Source organism: Lemur catta, chromosome 1 (assembly GCF_020740605.2).
Source record: "Lemur catta isolate mLemCat1 chromosome 1, mLemCat1.pri, whole genome shotgun sequence".
Classification (NCBI taxonomy): domain Eukaryota; kingdom Metazoa; phylum Chordata; class Mammalia; order Primates; family Lemuridae; genus Lemur; species Lemur catta.
In genome coordinates this window covers 76,667,278-76,687,734 of record NC_059128.1, presented here as the reverse complement: position 1 = coordinate 76,687,734, position 20,457 = coordinate 76,667,278, and the positions used below count along the sequence as shown (strand labels likewise).

The 20,457-nt window shown below is 39.6% G+C and overlaps 1 protein-coding gene across 1 annotated transcript in view; it reads left to right on the top strand.

The window, feature by feature from the left end:
* Positions 1-1,985: 1,985 nt before the first annotated feature.
* Positions 1,986-20,457, top strand: part of VPS39 (VPS39 subunit of HOPS complex) — a 44,575-nt gene continuing 26,103 nt past the window's right edge. The window contains exons 1-8 of the mRNA XM_045539424.1: positions 1,986-2,234; positions 9,365-9,430; positions 12,362-12,426; positions 12,737-12,779; positions 14,016-14,110; positions 15,059-15,157; positions 15,592-15,684; positions 17,648-17,831. Of these exons, the coding sequence (XP_045395380.1) occupies positions 2,162-2,234; positions 9,365-9,430; positions 12,362-12,426; positions 12,737-12,779; positions 14,016-14,110; positions 15,059-15,157; positions 15,592-15,684; positions 17,648-17,831 (718 nt within the window). The 5' untranslated portion in view covers positions 1,986-2,161. The remainder of the gene's footprint in view (positions 2,235-9,364; positions 9,431-12,361; positions 12,427-12,736; positions 12,780-14,015; positions 14,111-15,058; positions 15,158-15,591; positions 15,685-17,647; positions 17,832-20,457) is intronic.

The window sequence follows — 20,457 nt, the reverse complement described above, 5'->3', positions numbered from 1 at the left end:
ATTAAGTAGTTTCTCTATAGCTCTTTATTGTAGTGATTTTTTTTAAAAAGTCGCCTAGGCAGTATCTCTAAGGAACAATATGAAGAACTGACTCTATTCTTACGCTAACTCGTCAGCAAAAAAGGCTGATGATGTTGTCCTGTACTGCTGCTGAAGACGAAAACTTAGATGGATAATAGTTATAATGCAGTAGCATAGTTGGTCAAATACTTTATGAGGCTGGTTTGATGTTTGAGACTAAGAGGGGGAAAATGATTGTGTTAAGCAGGAAGGTATAGTACAAATTCTATAGCCTGAGGGTTGGTAATTCTACTTAAATGGCTTCCTGTGTTACTGAGATTGGATATAGTGTGTCATTTCTTAGGCCAGGTTCAGAAGGAATTTATAGTTTCACATTGACCTGTTACCTTAGAGTTTATATTATTTATTTTGGTCTTGGGCCTGGAACTAAAAGGCCACCTTCCAGCACAGCAGTTGGTAGTTCTAAGTTTTTAGGAAGGTAATCAGCTTCTATGGTGAAAATCAGCCATAACACAAGATTTGTTTGGTGATTTCTATGTTTCTAACTCCTTGAAAATATACTTCCATTTGATTATCAGAACAGTGTTTGGTAAAGATGGGACAAGTATCCCTAGTTTAGTTTACATATGAAGAAACTGACATTGTATAAAAATAAAGTGACCAGGACCAGTTTTTTTGACTTCATTTCGTAGACTCACCCTTTTCTTTTCTATTTTCGCTTTAAACCCCATTGCTTAACTTTACGACTTACCTTCTGAAGTTACCAGATAGGGATTATTTTTGCAGCTCAAACTTAATTTTGTTGTTTCATAAGTCTCCAGGGGGAATACTAAGGTAACTCAGATAGGACAGGACCCATCGGAGGAAGGAGCCATGACACTTACCTTCCTAAAAGGAATATTAAGATGTAAGACACAGCTTCGGAGAGTTGACTTGGTAGGAATGTAACCATCAATTTTAAAAGGGGTTTATTTTACTGGCTTCCAAGAGTTAGTGAATCAACTCTTGCTGCCTAAATGTCCAGAGACCAGTAACATCAGCAACACCTGAGAGCTTCTTAGAACTGCTCAATTGAGGGCCCTACTGAATCAATATCTGCATTTTAACAATATCTCCAGGGGATTCGTATGCACATTAAATTGAGAAGCATTGGCCTCAAACCCTAAGCCAGGGTGATTTTGCCTCCCAGGGGGCATTTGGCAAAGTAAGACATTGTTGGTTATATGAGAGGGTGCTAATGGCATCTAGTAGGTGGAGGTTAGGGATGCTGTTAAACATCCTACACTGCGCAGAATAGCCCCCTTCTCCCAAACAATTATCCTGCCCTAAATGTCAGTAGTGCTACAGTTGAGAAACCCTAGCCTATAATTGTGGTTCTCAAGCTTCTAAGTACATGGACTCATTTTGGGGTTCATTAAAACATAGATTACTGTTCCCCTCTAGAATTTCTGGTTCAGTAGAATTAGGGTGAGGCCTCAAACTTTACATTTCTACCAAGTTCACAGGTGCTACTGATGCCGGTCTAGGACCACGCTTTTACAACCACTGCCCAGAACAACTTTGAAGTGTAAAGGTAAGGTACTTGAACTAGTTGGGATATAATGCTAATACTAAAACTAGTATTTATCGAGTGCTTAGGGTGTGTCAGGTGTTGCTAGCGCTTACGAGACTAGGTCATAGGTATTTACTCTAAAATCATTTTGCAAATTAGGAAAGTAAGTCCTCTAAAGATTAAATTTCCTAAACAACACAGTTCATTTCCTAAATGACAGCTCTCCATCTCAGGTCTGACGCCAAAGCCCGAATCCGCTCACTGCCTAAGACAGTTCTAACATTAAGAGCTTTTTCCTTTCTTGTTAAGCCTGTGGCTACTTCGGATGGAGTAGTTCTGGGTCCTGAGAACCCAGGGACTAGTAAATTCCTTAGTGCATCGGGCGGAAGGGGCGGGGCTGAGGCCGCGGAAGAGGCGGGCTTAATGAGCAGGAAGTCCGGTGTTGACGATTGGCTGTATCGCTGAAGGGCCTGTAGCTGGGGTTCCTGGTTGGATGTTGGTTTACTCTTTCTCCAGCCTTTTTTCGGACCCTACCCTGGCCCGGCACACTTGGGGCGAGACGGCGGCGGCGACTTTCTCCTCGCCGCCATGCACGACGCTTTCGAGCCAGTGCCAATCCTAGAAAAGCTGCCTCTGCAGATCGACTGTCTGGCTGCCTGGGGTGAGCCGAGGGGCCACGGGGCCGATGCGGGGTCAGCGTCGGAGCGACCCGGATTTTTCGCGAGGCTGGGGAAGTGGACAGGCGTTAGGTTGTGTGGGTTTCGGTCAGATGCTGCCCGGGAGAGGCCTGGGATGAGGAAGGGCAGAGAGATGACCACCGGCTATAGACAGTGATGTCTGCGGGGCTGCTTGGACGAACACCAGAGATCCAGTCGTTTTAGGGATGTTCCGTCTGCCCTTGCGCTCTGTGCGGAGTTGGAGGTTGAGTTTTCCTTTTAATTGTGCTCAGCTTTGGCCCATTTCGATTCCCACTAAGTCTTCAGTTTAGAGGGGCAAAGCAGTGGGAGGTTCTCAGCCTGCCAGGAGCCTGAACTTGTCCAGATGATTCTGTTGTTTTCTAGATGAAAGACTACACTGGTTATTGGGCATTGAGTAAGTTAACACTGTATGCTCCCCTCGCCCCTTAGTGATCACTCAGTGTTCACTTCACATTCCTGTAGGTAGCTCACATAGTTACTAGCCTCTTAATCTAACCAAGTGGGTGAATACCTTATATCCAAAGTGACCAAGTTAACTAACTCTGTAGGTGGAAGAGTATCATTCCAGACTGTCATGAAACCTAACCTATGAAAACTTGCATAATCCTTTTGGGATTGACTAGCACAGAAAGCAGGGTCAGGCATCTCTTGTGTGCTTTGGAATACAAATGAAAGTTTCAGAAGCTATCCTTGACTCTTAACTATGAACACTGGGCTTTTACCCATGAGTGGTATGGTCTGATAGCAGCCCCTAAAAACCAAGAAAATAATTTCAGTCTTTCCTGTTAGCGTTTAGGTCCTAGAAGCAAGGACCGTAAAAAAGTAGCTCAGAACTCTTAATCAGATTGTATGCTGAACTAGGTACCCATGATGGGCCTCATGGAATCTTGGTGGTGGATGGCATCCTGTGCATCATGTGTTCACAGTGCCACATGCAAGTGTCATCCTTGCAGAGTTCTTCATGGCCTCTTCAGTAGGGTTCTTTCACTACAAATCTTCATGTTCATGTGCACCCCTTCTCCTTTAGCAGCTCTGGGCCTCTTTAAAATCACACCTCCACAGTAAGCTGTCCTAGTCCTTTGGGTTAAGGAGAGAATCCTACCTCCTCCAGACATCTCAAGAAAACCTCCATTTCCTGTCATTAAATGCTCTAAGTAAAAATTAAAAATAAATAGGAAAAAAAAGAAATTAAAACAATAAAAGACCTGACACTGCACAGAGCGATTCATTCTCCTATTGCTTCATCAAATATGTATTAGGTGCCTACATGGGCCATTCTCTCTGCTAGGGACAGGAATACAAGGATGAATAAGAGACAGTGCCTGTGCTCCTAGAACACACACTTAGGGACAAAGACACATGAACAGATAATGATACAAGATAAAATGATACTAGAGACATATGCTGTCTATTATTGCAACATGGAGGAGGAGTACCTAAGTCAGCTAAGGACATATGCTTCTGAAAAGATGAATGCAGCTGTTGTCACACTGGACTAGACTTGTCAGAATCCTTGACTCTCATCCTCTATGGAAACATTAGTGCATATTTCTCTTAGACTGTCTCACAAACTCCACTTTGTCACAGTAAAGTTTCCTTGTACCTGTGCTTTTCAGAAACACGGCTTTGAAATGGTAGGTAGCTTTTGGCTTGCGCTGATCACCCACCAAACAGGAGAAATGCTCTTTGCTTCCTAAGATGCTGTGGTAGATATTGGCCTACAAGAGACAATTTACTGCCTCCTGCCTCAAAAGTACTTTATTTCCAGACTTTAGCAGCAATAATTATTGCTGTTTCTAGTCATTATCCCCTTTATCTACATCGTGTCCTTAGATGGAAAGTTTGTCCAGGTAACTTCAGGAACCAGATTCCACAGGGCCAAATAATATTTGAGCTGGAAGGTGTCTTAGAGACACCATATTCTATCTCCTGGGAAATAGAAACGAGGAGAACACTGATAATGATGATTTCTTCCTAAACTCCAAAGTTGTATAATCCTGCTGCCTTTCAGCATCTTCATTTGGATGTCTAATAGCATGGCCAAAACAATTCTTAATTCCATTCCCCTCAAACATACCTGTCCTCTCTGTATCCCACATCTCAGCAAATGGCATTTCTGTTTACCTCTTTGACTAAGGCTAAAACCTTGGAATCATTCTTGACTTCTTTCACTCTCTTTTACACTACATCCAATCCATGAGCGAATCTTGTCTGCTCCACCTGCAGAATAAATCTAAAATCCAGTCATTTCTCTCCATCTCTACTACTATTGCTCTTGATGAAGGCGCTATCATTTCTCATGTGAATTACTGTGATAGTCTTCTGACTGATCACCCTGTGTTTGCCTTTGTGCCATTTGTAGTTTTTTATTTACACAGAGGTAGGATGAACCTTTGAGAACCTAAATCTGATCACATCTCTCCTCTGCTCAAAACCGTGCAGTGGTATCACACCACAACTAGAATAAGTTCCAAAGTCCTTACCATGGCTGGTAACACCTGACATGATCAGGCCCTGGTTACTTTCTTGACTTTATCTTTTACGTGCTTATCCCTTAATCCTTTCTGGTACTGGTCACACAGTCTCCCTTGTTTCGTGAATGCACAAAGCACATACCTACCTCAGGACCTTGCCACTTCATGTGTCTTCTGCCTGGCACTTTCTCGCCCTACTACATATGGCTCATTTCATTCAGGTCTCTGTTGAAATGTCATCTAAATCAGCAAGACCTTTCCTAACTATCCTATATCAAAGAGGTTGCCGGATCCACCGATGTGCTGTTTTCCTAACCTTATCTTTCTTCTAGTTGTGGATCACCACCAACTGTTATTTTATATATTTAATTATTATTATCTCTCTCACTCCACATTAGGATATAAGTTGCCTCAGGACAGGAACTTTGTTTTGTGGATTGCTGTATCTCCAGTGCCCAGAACAATTCCTGGCTATTCATTAAATATTTATTTAATTAATGAATAGTAATAAATGAATAATAACAGTTCCATTTATTGAGTACTAATCTGTTATAGGTGTTTATGAAATAATAACAACTTCATTTTACAAAGGAAGAACCTGGGGCTTAGAGAATTTAAGGAATTTTTCCAAGGTCGTATGTTCAGTAACTCAAGTCTGATTCTAGAGTGTGGATCCCAAACTTCAATGTATGTTCAGAGCCTATAAAAAATGCAGACTTCATGTGTATGTGTATGTCAGTATGTGTGTATATACATAGTATGTTTTTCAAAGGAACAATGGAAGGATAAACCAAAAATTACTAAAATGATACCTAAAGCAGAAAGGGGAGAACATGGTAGAATGGACAATGATGGAAGCTAGACTTCTCATAGGTTTAGCTTTGGAATTATGTAAATATTTCACAAAATTAAAATTTAAATGCAGATTTCAGGGTACCACCCTGGAATCATTGAAGCAGAATCTCTGCATGCAGGGCCCAAGAATGTCCATTTTTAGTAAGTCCAGGAGATTCTAATGCAGCTAATGAGGGATTATGCTTTGAGAAACACTGTTCCTTCCCATTTGACTCAAAAAGGGAGGTGACCACTACCTTATTCATTCATCTCTGTGTTGCCTGCAGTGGCCAGCATTGGGCCAGGAATGGAATTGTTTATTACATGAGGTTGGACTGTATTGCACTGTTGGATGGAGCTTCATTAGGATAATTATGAGAAATAGGACCTAGCCTTATTCACTTCCTAGGAGGGATCAAGTCTAACCTTGTGGCTCAGGATTAGACCATCAGGAGTTTTTGAGGGCTGACTGTGCTTTGTTTATGTGTGTTGCCTGTTTGTGTAGTGTGTTCCACTCTCTATCCTACAGTACTGTATTAGGTCCCAGAAGGCACTGTCCACCCCATGCTGTGCCCGTTCTGCAGGCTTGTTATTTGTGTTGTGTGTGAACAGCTGTGTTACACAGTGACTTGTCCTAGAGGGTGGTCAGGTCCTCTGGCTACCTGGGCCCCCACTGGCTTCCATAACCAAATCAAGCCTTTTCAAGGCTCTGTGCTGTTAGCACATCTCGATCACGCACTGTTTGTCCTTACAAGTTTGAGGATTAGGAATAAATATGTGTGTGGTGCTTTTAATATTTAAAAGAAAGTTGTTAACAAATACTTTGCATATATAAGTGCATTTCTCCTCAGCACCTCCAAATGAAAGCTTCAGAAGGGTCAAATAAAATTTCAATTAAATTTTCTTTAAATTTCAGTGAACTTTATCTGATTCCCTTTCATGATCAGTAGACGTTTGATTTCTGAAAATCCACTGACAAATAAACATTTTAACCAAAATGGAAAATAGATGCTTAAATGTCATGTTTAGGAGTTAGGCTTCATATTTTGGTAGTGCAGCTTCATAGGACTGTTTAAGCCCCAATGTGACAGCATCAGGGATCTGTTCTAAGATAACTGACAGTGACCATGAAAGAAGGCATGGAGTGAGCCCAGTTGAAGCTGTCACAGGAGTCCCTGAAATGACTGAGGGAGAGGCTGTCTCGAGGTACTTTTAGAGGTAAAATTGGTAGACCTCGGCAGACTTTGAGGGAAGCTGAGGGTATTGAAAGAGATAAAGAAAAACAGGACCTGGCAGGGGTTTGAGGGGCAGAGTGGAGGGAGAGGGATGGGGAAGCTGGTGAATGTTATGTTGGCCTTTTGGTTATAGATTTTTATGTATGTTATGACTGAATTTTTAAAAAATTTCCACTTCATTTTATTTATATCTGAAATATCAGTGGATATCCTAAAAATCAACTTTAGTATTGCCAAATTGCCCAATATTGTGATATCTATAACAGAGTTCTAAGCATAGTATCTTTTATAAAGCAGACACTACAAACTGAAATTTTTTTTCCATATTCTGCTCCTGCATAAGTCTCCAGCATTCCATTAGAGCTAGTGTTATTTCTGATTTCAACTTAATGTCATTAAGAGCACACCATGTCTTACTTGCTGTGTCTTGCCTTTCCTTTAAGACACAAAAGAATATAGAATCACTGTCTTTTTCTGGACAACTGAGAACATCATCCTGGAGAACTGTGGATCCTGATCTGTTTTTATAAATGTAACTACTGCCTTTCAGACAACCTCTGGCTGACACTCATTCTTCTGACATGGGATGCCTTGGCAAGTGCACCACAGCATGTGGTTAGGAGTCAGACAGATTGGGGTTGGAATTCCTACTCTGCCACTTACAACATGTGTGACCGTGGACAAGTTATATATCCCCTAGGCCTCAACTTCCTCATCTCTAAAATGGGGATTTAAAAAAGAACTTACTTCAAAGTTGTGAGGATTAGTGAAATAACATATAATATATGCTTAGCATTTCCTAAAACACAGCGCTTACTCAATAAAGGTTATCTATTTGTACCATCATCCATTATTTTATTTTACAGAGGATCGAGAACCAAGAGAGTTTATGAAAGGAATGAGTGACCTTTATGTTATCAAAAAGCTGAGGAAATATCTGTACATGCTTATCTTCCCTAAATGATGTAATATGGATCTGTCAGGGTAATTATTTAAACTCTTTCTGAAACTTTTTATTTTGAGCCTAGATCAGTGCTTAGGGGCAGGGCCCAGTATTGTAACAAACCCTCAGATGATTCTGATACACATAAAAGTTTAAGAACTACTGGCCTAGACTGTATGGGTTTTTTTCCCAGTAAGAGTTTTATTGAGATGTAATTCATATGTCATGCAGTTTGCCCATTTAAAGTGTACAACTGAGTGGTTTTTAGTACATTCACAGAGTTATGCACCTATTACCACAATCAATTTTAGAACATTTTCATCACCCTCAAAAGAAACCCAGTACCCATTTGTATTCACTTCCCATTTCTCTGAGCCCACCAGCCCTAGGCAACCACTAATCTTTCTTCTCTGTGGATTTGCCTATTCTGGACATTTCGTATAAATGGAATCATGGAGCCTTTGTGTCTGGCTTCTTTCTATTTGATACAGTGTTCTCAGGTTCATCCATGTTGTAGCATGTATCAGTACTTCCTTCCTCTTAATGACTGGCTAATATTCCATTGTATGGATATGCCACATTTTGTTTATCCACTCACCAGTTGGTGGATGTTTGGGTTGTGTTCACCTTTTAGCTATTACAAATAATGGTGCTATGAACATTTGTGTACAAGTTTTGTGTGGACATATATTTTCAGTTCCCATGGGTATATACCCAGGAGTGGAATTGCTGGGTCATGTTTAGCCTTTTGAGGAACTGCCAGACTGTTTTCCGAAGTGGCTGCACCATTTTACATTCTTGCCAGCAATGTATGGGGTTCTAATTTCTTCACATTCTTATCAACACTGTTATTATCTGCTAGACCATCTCTTGAGATAAGGAATTCTGTAAGCTTATTACACCATGGTGTTTATTTTCCCAAAATTAAAATCATTAAATCTTCAAAGAATGCCTCTTAGCTATTTTATAACATGAATTTTTGACTTATCCATGGTTTCACAAAAATTACTGTAAAAAACAATGTGAAAGATAATCACAAGCCAAAACCTGTGTTTGAAAGACTGAGGATGTACAATAAAAATAAAATAAGTGTCAAAGTGAAATGTTGGAGATGTCAGCTGTCAAACTTAGTACTTAAGGAAATGAGACATGTCATACTTGATAACCTAATATTTCTGAGGTTGGATGCCCAGTTTCATGTTTGTATTATTTTATGATTTTATAAATATCCATCATATTATTTTTAGCTTAACTAAAAAAGTATATCTTGGTAAAAAGATATAAATAATACAAAATAAAAATCTTAATCTTTTTACCTTAAAAATAAAAAGCTCTTGTATCTTTTTGGTTAGTTTAATTTTGAAACAATTAAACCGGGGACATTTTTATCCTCTGCTATGTCTAGCCTAGTAATTGTTTAGTAAATATTTTTTTGATTGGTTGATTCTCAAACATTTCTTGAATATAAATATTCTTTAGCTTTGCAAAACACCTAGCAAAAGCAACTCATTTTCTTGACACTTTGATTTCTGATTACAAGCCCCAGCTAAAGAAATAGGGTTTTATGAAAGCTGATTGACCTTTCTCACAGCTCTTTTCTTTTCCAGAGGAATGGCTTCTGGTGGGAACCAAACAAGGACATCTTCTCCTCTATAGGATTCGGAAGGACGTTGGTAAGTGGCAAATTTTCCAGAACTGAGAGAGAAATGGTTTATTGCTCATGAAAAAAAAAAAAGTTTTGGTAGTTGACTATTATGCAACTATGAAATCAGTAGTTCCTGGATCAAAAAGAGTGATTGGGGGTTGGAGGAAGCACAGTGGGAAAATGAGAAGAAGCATGTGAGAATCTGCAGGGTTTGTTTTTTTTCCCCTCAAACTGTATTCCTCTACCCCCATCTGGGAGGTGGGACTGAATATTCTTCCCTCTTCACTTTTTTGAGGGATTGTGTTATCAGTAATAAGAAATATTTTTGATGGGAATAAGATTGCTGTATAGATGGTGTGGTGGTAGGGGAAAAAAATTAGGAACAATTGATTTAAAAGATCTTTTTGGGCCAGGTGCATCGGCTCACACTTGGAATCCTAGCACTTTGGGAGGCCAAGCTGAGAGGATTGCTTGAGGCCAGGAGTTTAAGACCAGCCCGACCATTTGGATATTTGGCAGAATTTAAAAAAAAAAAAGACAAAAGGAGTCTGTTGCTTTAAGGAAAACAATTGGCAGTTTTTGTTGTGAATGATAAAGTTAGAACTTTCAAGAGAAAATTAGAATTGTGGAAAACTTGTGTCCACCCCATGAGTTTGACAGCTTTTCAATACTCAAAATTTTTTTTTCTGATGAGATTAAGGGGAATAATAATGAGTGTGACTTTTAAAATATTCTGTAATGAAATGTGCTAACATTTGGAAAATCTGCATAACTCAGATTTTAGTAAACCAAAATATTTTACAGATGACCAGTGCATGAAGTTTTTAAATCACGTATGAGAAAAAGATCCATTCTAAGTATAAGGTAAACTGATGGATTTTAATGAACAGAATGTGAAAAGTTCATTGATAGGTTTGAGATTTCACATTACAAGAAATTGCTTTTGTCAAGATTTGGTATATGTCAAAGAAGGAGATCTACAATTACCTGAAAAAGCTCTCTCTTTTCAACTGTATTCCATGTGAGGACAGATTTTTGTCATATACTTCAACCAAAACAAATTAAATTATCAAAGCAAATTAAATGCAGAAGTGGACGTGAGAGTCCAGCTATTTTCTCTTAAGCTAGAGATTAAAGAGGTGTGCAAAAATGTAATAAATGCATATTTTTTGTTATGTAAAAATAAGTATCTTTCGGTAAAATGTTATTTATGCTAACAGGTAACAGGCTTATTACTGGTTTTTTTTTTTGAGACAGAGTCTCACTCTGTTGCCCAGGCTAGAGTGCCGTGGCGTCAGCCTAGCTCACAGCAACCTCAAACTCCTGGGCTCAAGCAATCCTCCTGCCTCAGCCTCCCGAGTAGCTGGGACTACAGGCATGCGCTAATCCCCGGCTAATTTTTTCTGTATATATTTTTAGTTGGCCAGATAATTTGTTTCTATTTTTAGTAGAGACGGGGTCTCGCTCTTACACAGGCTGGTCTTGAACTCCTGAGCTCAAACGATCCACCCGCCTCGGCCTCCCAGAGTGCTAGGATTACAGGCGTGAGCCACCGCGCCTGGCCCTTATTACTGTTTTAAATGAGTTAATAAATACATATTTTAAAAATTTCTCAATTTTAATTTCTAATGTGGTAAACATTCATAGATATAACCCACATGAAAGTTCTGTGGGGTCCTCAGTAATTTTTAAGATTATCAAGGGATTCTGAGACAAAAAAGTCTGAGAATCTCTGCCTCATGGAATGCTGCGTATAAAGAGAATTATTGAATGTAATACTAAGACCCTTTTCAAATATAGAACTCTTTCCCAAGCATGATATGGGTGAATTTTTTTTTTTTTCTGGTGTAACAGTAAAATACCACGCATGTTTCTGAATCTCCCTGCAATTTTAGGGCCCCATCTTCATCTCCTCTGCTGAGGGACACATGGAGAAAGTAGGAGCGGGTTTAGTGGAATGGGTTGTTGTGACTGCCTCAAAGAGTCTCCACCAACTTCTGGGGGCAAGGGCACAGCTAGCTGTGGGGAACATCCCAGGTCAGCAGCTTGAGCATCGCCTCCATGGAGTAGAGGGCGGGTGGCAGAGTGCGGGCTCGGAGCACAGGCATTAGAGTCAGGCTTGAGTTTGCTTCTAGGCTCTGTCTCTCACTGTCTGCTCCCTAACCGCTTGACCCATTGGACTGCTCAAATATCAACTTGGAACAGTAATACCTACTTCTTGGGAGTAGTTGTGGGGTTACAGAAAATAAACAAATTTTTTTAACCCAGAACCTGGCACCTAGTTATTGCTTAATGATAGTTGCAATTATTATTGTGATAATTATTCTCTTTTTGACTCTTTGGTGTCTTTTGAGACTGAATATTTTTGTCAAACCCAGCAAGGCTGAATCCTCATGTTTTTATGGTATGTAACTTTCTTCCCCTTTTTTGTAACAGTGCCAGCAGATGTAGTATCACCTGAAAGTGGCAGTAAGTGTAGATGCATTAAATTGCTTAGCTCTGGAGATGGGGTTGAGTGTTTGCTCTGTCCCCATAATATAGGACATAGGGTAGCTGCTGGGAATTAGTTGGCCTAGACCTAAGGATGCTTTGGGTTGGGTTTCATTGCTTGGGCTCTTATATTTGACTGTTCCTTTTTACACTCTTCCTTGTGAAACACTTTGGCAAGGTACTTATTTTGTAAGATGAGGAGCTTCAGTAAACTTTGTGAACTTTGTGTGATCTTTTCTGCTGATGCCAAGTTAAGGTGCACGAAACCCTCATTTCTAAAATCAGAGTTGAAAACATCTTACTATGCTCAGTAAAGACAACTGGCTATTTTAGATCTTTGACTTCTAGTCTTCTAGAAAGTTTTAAAGAGTTACGTAGGGTAGCAGTACAGAGCAGTATATTTTTGGTGTAGTTATTTTTAGAGGTATCCCTGTGTTTGGAACTGCCAGTGTTTATTTCTTTTCCATAGGTTGCAACAGGTTTGAAGTGACACTAGAGAAATCCAATAAGAACTTCTCCAAAAAGATTCAGCAGGTAGGCAGCGATGGCAGTCGTACAACAATATTTAACTTATATGAGACTATCAAAGCTTGAACTTTGGTAATGTTATTTATTAACTCTTTGAATCCTCTTCTCTCTGTCCTTCCACTTACACAGGGATCTCTGTCCATATATCATGTGCCTGAGATCCTCTTTCACAAGCAGAAATTGTGATTGCACATAAAAATAAGTCAGATCCCCGTAACTGGGCTCTTTGGTCCCTTTTTAGTACTGTTGTTAAATGAGCATTTATTAAACCTTGCCAGAAATGTTTAATTAGGTCTAATGATTTGCTATCTTCCAGATCCATGTGGTTTCCCAGTTTAAGATTCTGGTCAGCTTGTTAGGTAAGAAAAGGGGTTGCATTTGTATTTCATGTGTCAGAAAAAACAAACTTTAACCCTTTCATGGTTAATTTGATAGTAGTTACTTAACAATGACCTGACATGTTTCAAACCAGATACAGCAGGGTGCATGGGTAATAAAGGCAACAGCATCCCCCATAAACTTGACCTCTGCTCTCCAAGGAGTCTCACCTCATTCATTCATTCAATAATCGATCAAATATTTATTGAGCCCTATTTTGTCCAAAGCCTGGACTAGATGTTGGGGATACCAAATTCAATGAGACATGGTTGCTATCTTTGATATTTCTGATTATGAAGACCAAAATGACAGAAAGTAATCATAATACAGTGTGGTAAGTTACAGTGGAAATTTATCAGAGGTGTTGTGAGATCTTAGTAATAAGAGGGACTGTATTGTGTACTGGATTAGAATTTCGACAGGAAGAGAGGTAGGCAGAGTATTATAGGCAGAGGGAACAACTTGATCAAAGGCCCTGAGATGTGGCAAGTAGTTCGTTGTGGGCAGACTAAGGATATTTGGTAGAGAGTGGCAAGATAGCAGGGAAGAGATAGATCAGGGCAAGACTGTTAAGGGCCTTTTTTGAAAAATCAAAGTTTCATGGAAGGCAGCCAATGAGGCCTTTTCTTGACAAGCAGAGGACTAGAAGCTGGCCTCATACTCTGTGCTGTTCAGCTCCAGGTGCAAATAGTGGAATCATTTTAAACTTAGTTCCTACATTCACAGATAAACATTTAAGATAACTAAACCTTAATGAGTAAAACTAGATATGAGGCCGAGGTAAAATTATTTTGCTTGCTTTGCTAGAAAAGAAATCCTTGCTATGGGTTTGTACAAAATCCACAGAGGATTTCCTTTTCCTGATTGGAGCCTACTAATGTATGTAGCTTTGAAAGTCATTTCTTGTCCAAATACTACATCACAAATTTCCAGACTTGAAAAGGACAGAGTATAAGAGTGCTTTGAATAAGAAAGATCTCTTTTACTCATCAGCCCAAATTTTTAAGGAACAAAATATCCAAGTTTAGAAGACCAGATGACCTCTTAAATGTTTTGTACTGGTAATAGCCCAGAATGAATCATTGTTAGTAAAACTGAAGGTACATCTTCCACCAATATCTGCCATTTGCTTCTTCTAGATGTCACTTTTTTGCCTTGAAGTTGGCTATGCTAAAATCGTGATCATTTTTAATAATGTTTTGCCTCTTCCCAAACAGAAAATAACATTTATGTCCATGACCTATTGACATTTCAACAAATCACTACAGTTTCAAAGGCAAAGGGAGCATCACTGTTCACATGTGACCTCCAGGTAAGCGTATGCAAGATGAAATTTGGCTTTATACTTTAATCAGTACAGTTTTTCCTACATCATTCCAACCATTAGATGGGAAGAATGGCATGAATGGGATCCAAACCCAACTGAGACTCCAAAGAGAATATTTGATTGTGTTAGAGAAATTTCCCCCTTGGTATGTGGCATGAAGTTGAAGCATTTGCATTCCTTGCATGTGAGTTAATGAGAGTCTGGTGCTAATGGCAGGAGGCAATTAACAAAGGATAAAAATACTTATCATGGACAAATCATTAGTAGGAAAGCCAGACTGTAACAATATCATGAACATAATTGTACATCAGATTGACTCTTGTTCTAAACAGATCACTGTGGCCTTTGTCATTAGGGAGTTTCCATTGTTCAGAAAAGACACCTCTCCTTGTCACTGCCGATTCATCATCCTTACATTCTTCAGTAGCTGCCTTACCCCTCTACTCAACTGTGACCACTTTTTAGCATTTATGCTCTACATTGACAGTGTATTGTTTTACGCTTAGGAATTTTCTTTTCCTCTCGCTTTAAAGGATTGAAAGTTGGCCTGCTGTCACTGGTACATGCTGATCTCTGACCCAGCATGTGTTGGCAGCCATGAGTGATAATCATTTAAGGAAAAAAAGGAAGAAGCAGTTATGTAGGGGAAGGTCTGCCCTAGGATCTTCCTCTCTGAATTGTGAATGTCCCACTGGTGCTGGGGTCTTTGGGTGGCAGCGCTTCGGGAGGAAGTGTTCCTCAGCCAATTGTTTATGAGTATATCTTGGAGACAGTACTGTTCTTCTGCTTAGCTTCTCTGGCAGCATGACTGTGTTATAGGGGTTTTTCAGATTAGTAGCCATTTCAAGGTAGAAAATCTCTAATCTCGTTGATACTCAGTAATGGAGAGTTATTGTATGGGCATGCTCATTTCCTTTGGGTGTCTTTTCCCAGCACACAGACACTGGTGAGGAGGTGTTGCGGATGTGTGTGGCAGTGAAAAAGAAGCTGCAGCTCTATTTCTGGAAGGACAGGGAATTTCATGAATTGCAGGTAAGGTCCACTGTTACTTGGTCCATGGGTTGGGTGGGCCAACCGTCCATGCTACGGTTGGCCCACAGCTGCAAAGACTTCCTGTTCAGTCCTAGTGACATTCAGAACCCCAGTCTTACAGTTGTCCCCGGATGAATATTCTGGTATAAAGTACATGAGAGCTTGCTTATGCCTACCTAGAATATAATTCTACATCTCTACAGATTGGTTCATTTCAAAGTGGGTTTTCATTTCAAAGTAACTTTTCCAAACGCACTTTGTTCAGTTCGTGGGTGACTTATATTTTTATTAAGGATGCTTTCCTGACCTTGTACTTGGAGAATTGTCCTCAGATGAGGGTGAGGGTTATTTTGTGGAATGGAGGTGGAATAACAGGAAGGTCATGATTTTTAGTTTAATGTCTTTACAATTGAACTCTTGCTTTCTTTCTTCAGGGGGATTTTAGTGTACCAGATGTGCCCAAGTCCATGGCATGGTGTGAAAATTCTATCTGTGTGGGTTTCAAGAGAGACTACTACCTAATAAGGGTAAAATTTTATTATTTTGCAAATATCTTCAGTTTACCTTAGGGAAGATGATTGTGAGTTTACCTTGGGCAGAAGATTATGTGCTTCTGAGCCACAGGTCAAGAGACCAAGTTAAGTAGAGCTTTTGACATAATGGGGTTTGTTCTTTCTTTGTGTGCTTAGTTATTTTTCATGCTGTCTGCATTGTCTATAAGTAAAGTGTCTATGTAACCTAAAGCAGGCAGAGTCAACTCTCAATTCTCTACATAATAGTTATCAACGGTGTGTATTTAATTATACCTCTATGCAGTGGCATTGTCATGGACTGCTATCCTAAGGCTTCAGTGCTCAGGAATTATAAACTAATTTTAGTGTTAACTTAGTTATTATTAAGACTTTGAGTTTCTTGCTCCCACCCCCCAAATCTTTTAGCATATTTGTTTTTAAAATTATTTTCACTTTTTTTAAATTTCAAAGACCACATGTGTTTATTATAGAAAAGAAGAAAATACAAATAATGAAATAAAGGAAGTGCAAATCATCCATAATCCCCCCATTCAGAAATAATCACCATTAGCCTTTGGGTATATGGGCTTCCACCCCGTTTACGAAAATATATAATACACGTTGTTTTATAGCCTACTTTTTCTCTTAATATAATTGGTAAATATCCATGACATTGTTTTTTTCCTCCAATATGTATACAATCTGTAGAAAAGATTGATCTACCATTCATTTCATAGAATAATCTAAATCTCATAGCTTCACACCCCTCTCCTAATTCAGACTTGGCAATTGTAGAAGCCTGTCTCTCTAGCCCCCATTGGGTGGGCTCTTCATTGTTATTAATATATTTGTTCCATATTTTTATTGTTGGAATATCTTACTTTTCTCAGTATCAGAATTACAAACTGCTGGAGGAGTCACTGCTGTGCAACTGAGTAAATGCTAATAGCAACTAGGCATACATGTGCTGAGGGAGGTGTGCAGGGAGTGGGGTGTCTCAGCCGAAAGGTGGAGTGGGTGCTCAGTTCTCTCACTGCCTTGGATGCTGCCATCACCTCAGGGGTGGGAAATGCTGCTTTAGGACCAGGCTATTCAGAAGGATTCATTTACTTACATACAATAAAATTCATTCTTTTCAGTATACAATTCTGTGTTTTGACTAATGCCTAGAGTTGTGTAACTAATACCACAATCAAGATTCACAACAGTTCTGTTCACCCCCAAAATTCCCTCAGACTGCCCCTTTGAAGTCAGCCTCTCGTCCTACTTCTAAAACTCTGGTAACCACTGATCTATTCTTCATCTCTTATGATTTTGCGTTTTCCTTATGTCTTATAAATGGAATCATATAGTATATACCTTTTGAGTCTGGCTTCTTTCACTTAGCGTAATGCATTTGAGAGTCATCTGTGTCCTTGTGTGTGACATTAGTTTACTCTTTTTTGTGGCTGAGTAGTGTTCAGTGGTATGTAGGTACCACAGGTTGTTTATCCATTCATCAATTGAAGGATAAATTTGTTTCCAGTTTTTAGCAATTATGAATAAAGCTGCTATAAACATTTGCAGACAAGTGTTTGTGTAAATGTAAGTTTTCATTTCCCTTGGGCAAGTGCCTAGAAACGGGATTTATGGGTCATATGGTAAGTGTGTATTTAACTTCATAAGAAACCAACAAACAAAATAGCCTCACCGCTTTGTGTCCCCACCAGCAGTGGATGGAAGTTCCAGTTGCTCTGCATTCTTGCCAGCACGTGGCATTGTCAATTGCCAGGCTAGATGCTTGTTTCTGTGTTAGAAAAAAAGCGAACTAGTTTTATATTGTGATAACAGTCTGTTATAGCGAACTCTGTATTTCCTTATGTCAAACAAGGAATATTACTGACTTCTCTAGGTTTGGGGTTTTACGTGGATCTTTCCAGGCTGTGTTCGTGCCTCTGGCTGGGGAATGCTGGGTGACTCACTTTGTGTCTTCCTGTAGGTGGATGGAAAGGGGTCCATCAAAGAGCTCTTTCCAACAGGAAAACAGCTGGAGCCCTTAGTTGCACCTCTGGCAGATGGAAAAGTAGCTGTGGGCCAGGATGATCTCACCGTGGTGCTCAATGAGGAGGGGACCTGCACACAGAAATGTGCCCTGAACTGGACAGACATACCAGTGGCCATGGGTGAGACCAACAGTAGCTGCTGTTTCCCGCTTTGAGCTGGGGTTGTGTGCCATCCCTGCAGAATGGAGTCCCATTCATAGCTTTAGCAGACTGGCTTACATTGTGTTGTTCACTCTCAGTTCTCCTTCTTATAAGTAGAGGATGATTTAAGGTCATTAAAAATGGGACAGTCTGGTTTTTACAGGAAGCTGAATTTTATTTCATAGGGGAAAAATGTAAACAGAAATGTACATTTTAGTAAGTGATTATCTACTACTATTTTTACTTCTTAGTTCCTTTTCTTCCACCTTCTTCTTAAGGGTTTTATTTGTCTTCTGCTGAATTGACTACATTTAGAGATTAGTGAAAATTCCTTATTTATTCCTCTAGTACGAGTAATTCCATGTTGAAAGGTTTTCGATGTGGTTATTGTTGCTATTGCGTTTGTAGCTTAGAGACACAGACAACATTTAGGTGTCAGTCTCTGACACTTTAGGTGTTTCCATCCTACGTCTGCTTCTTGCTCCCAGCTCTCTGCAGTGGTATTACCTGGAAGCATAGGACCACCCTTACAGCATTTCTTTTTCAGTCAGAAGAGTGAACATTATTAAAATAGTTACTGCTGTGGAGTGGAGCACGCAGACATGCTTTCTGTCTCTAAGGACCCCTATCTCTGGAGATAAGGATTAGATTACATCATGGATAAATAGACAAAACAAGGCACTGCCTAAGGTGTTACATTGGATGAGTTAAAATTCAGTAGCTCACAGAAAGGGAATTTCATTGTTTAGTTAGTCAGGAAGTAATTTCATTACATAGATAAGATTCGACTGGGTCAGGCAGGGAGTTTGGGATCTGGCTTGATGAAAAGTTTCCACTCATTCGAGGCAGAGAGGAGTTTGAGAAAAGAGTGGAAATCAGAAGTCATGCTGATTTGTAAGAGGGCATTACAGGTGGTCTGAATTATGGAGGAATAAGGTAGGGCCAGTTATTAGAGGTCCATGAGAAGGTCTGAGAGGCCAGTAGGTTTCTAAATGGTAGAATGTCTTGCTAAAAGCATCGTGCTCTAGGGTGGTTGTTCTGGTGGTGGTTAGAGATGAATAGACCAGAAAGAAGATAAATCAAAAGGTCAGTATTTTAGAAGGCCCAAAATTATGTATATCAACAAGTTTGGGGGACTTAAGAGCTTTACAAGAGGCTTTGTGATGTTCTAAGGGACCTTGCTTTTCCATTAGAAGAGGAACCTTGATAGATGAGATGAAGATGCATGTAATATGCTAGAAGTGTGTTTTTGATTCCCCAGAGTGAGAGTTCTTGTTTTAAAACCTTTGTTAGTGCCTGGGGCCTTCAGCAGTGCTTCTTCTCAAAACTGTTTCTGTCGGGTCACAGTCTGAAATGTCAGTTCTTGGTGCACTCATTGCCAAGAATGACCAGACACACCAAAGTAAGGCAAGCATGAGAATGAGGTTTATTGAGGAGAGAAAGATAGGATTATAGAGCAAGAGCAAGGTACAGGTTTATAGAGTGAGATACATCGCCACAGATGACAACCGGACCCATTGTCATAGCAAAAAGACAGCTTGGTTATGGTCTGGGTCCTGTTTTATAGCATCCGGATGGGGACCTCCATCGTGGCTCAGATGTCACCATGGAACCACGTTGATTGGACAGTTGGGAGTTATATGACCTGAGTCTTACTATGCATGCAGATCTCCCATGAGCCTCTCTGAAAGCCCATTTGTGGGGGTGAACCACAATGGCACCCCTTTTGTCCTTAGGAATCCCAGAATCCCTCACTGTCTACCTAAAATGTCTGTGTCTTAATATACTGAAGCACATTTTGAGGTACTTCCTCTGTGAGGTCTCCTCTGGCCCACAGGCAGATTAGTCACTTCCCCTGGGTGCTTCCATAACTCTTTCAGGGCTCTCTGTCATGGCAGCCTGTCATATGGGATACAGTGGTCTGTCTCCTCTGCTCCTGTAGGAGCTCCATGAGGTCTGGACTCATGTCTTGATCCTCTTTGAATCCTTACTGCATACTACAGTGCCTGAAACATCAGAGCCTCTTAGGAAATGCTTGCCGAATAAGTGAATCATTATCCTTGTCAGCCACTTATTATATGTCTGCTGTATACCAGCCATTCTGTCAAGTTTTGAAGGTATAAAGAGATCCAGACCATCTCTATTGTAAAAAGTTGGGGAGACAGAAAAATGATGAGATATGACAACAGAAGGATTTCTGTTATAGAATATTCTAATTTTTCAAAATTAGGCTAGCATGCAATGAAAAGAAAAAATCTAACACAAGACAACATGCTTTTAATTTTTTTTTTGGTAAGATGAAAAATATCAGCCTAATAATATTACTAGCATTCAAAATGATGGAAATATAACTTAGGCCTCAGGTTAGTGATTTCTGAATTCTTTTCTGCTTTGAAATATTACTGTACTATTCACTTAGAATATAAATTTCAAATATAATAGAAAAAACTTTATCAGAAAATGGATAGTTAGGAATATAAATTCATAGGTTAGCCATACTTAAACTATTTTTATGAATATATTCTTTGAGGTTAAATTTCCATATGATAATTATGCCCTCTAGTGGTTTGCTTTTTACTAATTTTTTTTTACATTTTAAAAAATT